Source organism: Tachysurus fulvidraco, chromosome 7, assembly GCF_022655615.1.
Source record: "Tachysurus fulvidraco isolate hzauxx_2018 chromosome 7, HZAU_PFXX_2.0, whole genome shotgun sequence".
In the NCBI taxonomy this organism is placed as follows: domain Eukaryota; kingdom Metazoa; phylum Chordata; class Actinopteri; order Siluriformes; family Bagridae; genus Tachysurus; species Tachysurus fulvidraco.
The window spans coordinates 14,777,878-14,782,877 of record NC_062524.1 but is presented as its reverse complement, the minus strand read 5'-3'; the positions used below and the strand labels follow the sequence as shown (position 1 = coordinate 14,782,877).

Genomic DNA, 5,000 nt, shown 5'->3' with positions numbered 1-5,000 from the left:
TTATCTTCTGCCCACAGCTACGGATCGTGACTTCGGACGCAACGGTATCGACCGCTATGAGCTTGTGCACCAGGATGCCGTTTCCGGGTCGCGCAGACCCAATCCCAGCATGGCTACAGGAACCGAAAGGAATGGTGGTGGTGAGAGGAGGCGTGTTCAAGAATCTGGGCCTACACAAAATGGGCGGAGCAACAGTGTGTTTGAGCTGCAAGTTGCCGATACACCTGATGGACAGAAACAGCCACAGTTGATTGTAAAAGGGCCGCTGGATCGAGAGGCCCGTGATTCCTATGAGCTAATTCTCAGAGTACGAGATGGTGGAAATCCACCACGTTCTTCTCAAGCACTGCTCCGTATCTCTATTACCGACGTCAATGACAACAATCCTCGATTTGAAAGGGCTGTTTATGAAGCTGAAATGGCTGAAAACACACCTCCAGGAACTCCTGTGCTTCAGGTCCGAGCTTCAGATCGTGATGTTGGTGTAAACGGACAGGTGGAATATGTTTTTGGTGCCGCAACAGAATCCGTACGCCGGCTACTTCGCCTTGATGAGGCCTCAGGTTGGCTCAGTGTGTTGCACCGTATTGACAGGGAGGAAGTTTCCCAACTTCGTTTTACAGTAACTGCAAAAGATAGAGGCCAACCACCTCGCACAGACCGTGCCACAGTCATACTCAACGTACGAGACGAAAACGACAATGTTCCTGTTATTGATATCCGCAAAATTGGACGCATCCTTGTAAGAGACGGAGCTGCTATGGTGCCTGAGAACGTTCTAGTGGACACTCCTGTAGCATTGGTCCAAGTTTCTGATCGTGATCAAGGGGAGAATGGTGCTGTGACCTGTACGGTGGTGGGAGACGTCCCGTTTACGCTAAAACCTGCAGGAGAAAATGCGTTAGCTCCTCCTCCAGCTGTTGACGATGCTTTCGAACGAAACAAAAAGAAGTTTTTCCTGCACACCTCGGCACTTTTGGACTATGAAACCACTAGGGATTATTCAGTCACGATTGTTGCGGTGGATTCAGGAAGTCCAAGTTTGTCTGTTAACAGCACTTTGATGGTGCGAGTGGTGGATATAAATGATCACGCTCCGACATTCGCTCAAAATCTTGTGGAAGTTCATTTTGCTGAAAACAACACACCTGGGGAGCGAGTGGTCACTGTGGTGGCATCAGATGCCGACAGCGGCAAAAATGCAGAAATTGCGTATTCCCTGGATCCGTCTGTGAACGGTACTTTTTACATAGACACTGATAATGGAGATATACGTGCGACTGGAGTGTTAGATCGAGAACAACGTGACAGATATGAGTTTCGTGTAATCGCCCGAGACAAGGGCACTCCATCTTTACAAGGTTCTACAACCGTGGTTGTCCAGATAACAGATAGGAATGACAATGCTCCAAAGTTTGTCCAGGATGTCTTCATGTTTTATGTCAAAGAGAACTTGCTTTCCAACAGCCCTGTCGGCATGTTGACTGTTACTGACGCAGATGGTGGGGAGAATGCGGAGTTGAGCTTGTTTGTAGAGGAAGACGATGATGAAGAAGAAAATGAAACAAGAAGTAGGAAGCAGGAAACAGTTACCAAGACTTTCTCTATTGAGAATAACACCGGAACCATCTTTTCTGCATTGTCGTTTGACCGTGAGCGCAGAAGCACATATAAATTTCGTGTTCGGGCCATAGACGGAGGTGAACCACCCCGATCCGCAACTGCGACGGTCTCTCTCTATGTAACAGATGAAAACGACAATCCTCCATACATCCTTGCACCATCAAATGAGTCATACACACTTCTAACCCCCTCGAGTGGTGCCCGCACTGTTGTGAGAACCGTGACAGCCTCGGACAGCGATGCCGGGTCGAACGCAGACCTCCGCTACGCTCTGATTGGTGGAAACCCCTTTCATCTGTTTGAGATCGGCCCAAGCAGTGGCGTCATCACGCTAACCGAGCCGCTGGAGAGACGACACCGAGGACTTCACCGCCTGGTGGTACGAGTGAACGACAGTGGAGTTCCCTCACTGTGTGCCACTGCGCTCGTTCATGTCTTTGTTAATGAGAGTCTCACCAACGCCACCCTGGTGGACGCTCAGGTAAAAAACACAACACAACTACACACACATGGTTTTCTTTAGATCTGTAGACGATCAGTGATTAGTCAGTTGTGAAGTAACCGGTAAAGCTGTAGTGATGCTTCTCGATCACTTAAGGGTTGGGTTGTGGTTTATCCATCACTGCATGTTGAATAACTCAGTCTATACCTAAGTACTACTTGGGTGGGATGGGCATGATTGGACAGACATGCTTTATGAACAGACATTGGTAGTCTGTACGGTACATGTGGTAGGAGCTAAGCTAACCTAACCTAAAGCCTTGAGAAGTGTCCTTTAGAGCATGAGGAAATTGTACTGCTGTTTCAGTTAAGACGGAACTCTGTAAGAATAAAGGGCAATTCATGGAATAAGCACAAAACCTCTTTTCCCCAGAATATAATGCGATCTTTACTCACATCTCGGCTGGAGTTTAATTTCAACGGGTTATTTCATAGAAAGTAAAAATAAAAACATGGTGTAATCTTAGCAGGTGTATAATCTTTTCCAGATCCATCTGAAAAACTAATCCTGTCTGAATAGGGCTGTAAACTGTAATGTGCTGAAAGTTAACTGTGAGGAAAGTTATATTTTTGGCAGGACAATAAGTGTCACAGTACCTCAGTGTGATTGTTAGCCAGGACACTGAGTTTTGTTGTTGTTGTTGTGCTAGTCTTGCATGGTTGACGTTTTGCTAGTTTGCTATCTTAGAAGGCTTTGTCCTCACAGTTTTTGTTTGAATACCAGTGTGGCATCTGTCCACATGTGCATTCCAGAGTGTCAGTGTGTTGTCTGTACTCGTCTGAATGCCTCGTCTAGACACTTGAAAAGAGAGGTGTGCGTGTTTTGGTGGTGGTGGGGGTTATGGGGGCACTGAGGCTTTTCAGGGGTGTGTTGATGTAGAATGTATATATGTACACACATTTATATATACACTTTTATATGATTTATTATTTATTGGAGCTCAGGATGAGGGTTGAACAAAGGTCAAACAAACAGAAAACACTAGTTTAGAAGTTCTAAGATGATTCCGCCTGAGTAAAAGCACACTAAACTCTGCACACTAAACGTGGCCTCAGCTGATTGTGTACAGTAGTGTTAATGTGTACACTGTGTAACTGTGTTAGTTAAACAACAGAATGTGGAATAATAGTCCTAAACATTTGTGTGTGTTTGGAACAATGAACGTTTCACACGCAGGATTACGGCGCTGTTTCACACTAAATAACAGACAGTAGGAGTCGATGATGAACCCGTGCTGAATCTGAATCAAGTACGGACACATTCACCGGAGTATGTGTGTGTGTGTGTGTGTGTGTGTGTGTGTGTGTGTGTGTGGGATGGAACACAGGGATGCATTGTAGTCTGTGACAGGAAGCTATTGAATGATCTGGTACATCATTAGTGGCGCACGACGTCACGGCATGTTACGCTGTAAAAAAAATAAAGGTTTTGCAAATCTAAACCTAACTAACAGAGTCATAAACTTTGGATACAATTATATTAGCGTCTCTCTCAGTCTATCTATATATTCTTTCTTTCTTTCTTTCTTTCTTTCTTTCTTTCTTTCTTTCTTTCTTTCTTTCTTTCTTTCTTTTCTTTAAAAAACAGAATTTAAATGACACAAAATGTTCCTCTCTCATTATTCACCTGTTCACCTGTCTCTCTCATACCCTGTTTGTCTCTCTCTCGCCCTGTCTGTCTCTTTCACTCTGTCTCTCTCTCACCCTGTCTGTATCTTTCTCACACTGTCTCTCTCCCACCCTGTCTCTCTCTCCCACCCTGTCTCTCTCTTTCCCCCTGTCTGTCTCTCACCCTGTCTGTCTCTCTCCCACCCTGTCTCTCTCTCCCACCCTGTCTCTCTCCTTCCCCCTGTCTGTCTCTCACCCTGTCTGTCTCTCTCCCACCCTGTCTCTCTCTTTCCCCCTGTCTGTCTCTCACCCTGTCTGTCTCTCTCTCACACTGTCTGTCTCTCTTCCACCCTGTCTCTCTCTCACCCTGTCTGTCTCTCTCTCACACTGTCTGTCTCTCTTCCACCCTGTCTCTCTCCCACCCTGTCTGTCTCTCTCTCACCCTGTCTGTGTCTCCCTCACCCTGTCTGTCTCTCTCTCACCCTGTCTGTGTCTCCCTCACCCTGTCTGTCTCTCTCTCACCCTGTCTGTGTCTCCCTCACCCTGTCTGTCTCTCTCTCACCCTGTCTCTCTCACCCTTTCTGTCTCTCCCTCACCTTGTCTGTCTCTCTCTCACACTGTCTGTCTCTCTCTCACCCTGTCTGTCTCTCTCCCACCCTGTCTCTCCCACCCTGTCTGTCTCTCTGCCACCCTGTCTGTCATTCTCTCTCACATGTCTGTCTCCCACCCTGTTTGTCTTTCTCAACCTGTCTGTCACCCTTCCACCCATCTGTCTTCCACTCTGTCTGACTCTTTCACTCTGTCTGTCTTCCACCCTGTCTGTCTCTTTCACTCTGTCTCTTTCCCACCCTGTCTGTCTCTCTCCCACCCTGTCTGTCTCTTTCACTCTGTCTCTCTCCCACCCTGTCTGTCTTTCCCACCCTGTCTGTCTCTTTCACTCTGTCTCTTTCCCACCCTGTCTGTTTCTCCCACCCTGTCTGTCTCTCTCCCACCCTGTCTGTCTCTTTCACTCTGTCTCTCTCCCACCCTGTCTGTCTCTCCCACCCTGTCTGTCTCTCTCCCACCCTGTCTGTCTCTTTCACTCTGTCTCTCTCTAACCCGTCTGTCTTCACCCTGTCTGTTTCTTTCACTCTGTCGCTCTCTTACCCGTCTGTCTTCCACCCTGACCGTCTCTTTCACTCTGTCTGTCTCCCACCGTGTGTCTCTCATCCTGTCTCTCTCCCACCCTGTCTGTCTCTCTCCCACCTCAGGTGGCACGCAGTTTGGGG

General features: G+C 47.5%; 1 protein-coding gene across 1 annotated transcript in view; it reads left to right on the top strand.

Annotated features, from left to right (window-relative positions):
• Nucleotides 1–5,000, top strand: part of pcdh7a (protocadherin 7a) — a 53,465-nt gene that overhangs the window by 1,481 nt on the left and 46,984 nt on the right. The window contains exons 1-2 of the mRNA XM_027156831.2: nucleotides 1–2,104; nucleotides 4,983–5,000. The exon at nucleotides 1–2,104 is cut by the window's left edge and continues 1,481 nt beyond it; the exon at nucleotides 4,983–5,000 is cut by the window's right edge and continues 639 nt beyond it. Coding sequence (XP_027012632.2) covers nucleotides 1–2,104; nucleotides 4,983–5,000 — 2,122 coding nt within the window. The remainder of the gene's footprint in view (nucleotides 2,105–4,982) is intronic.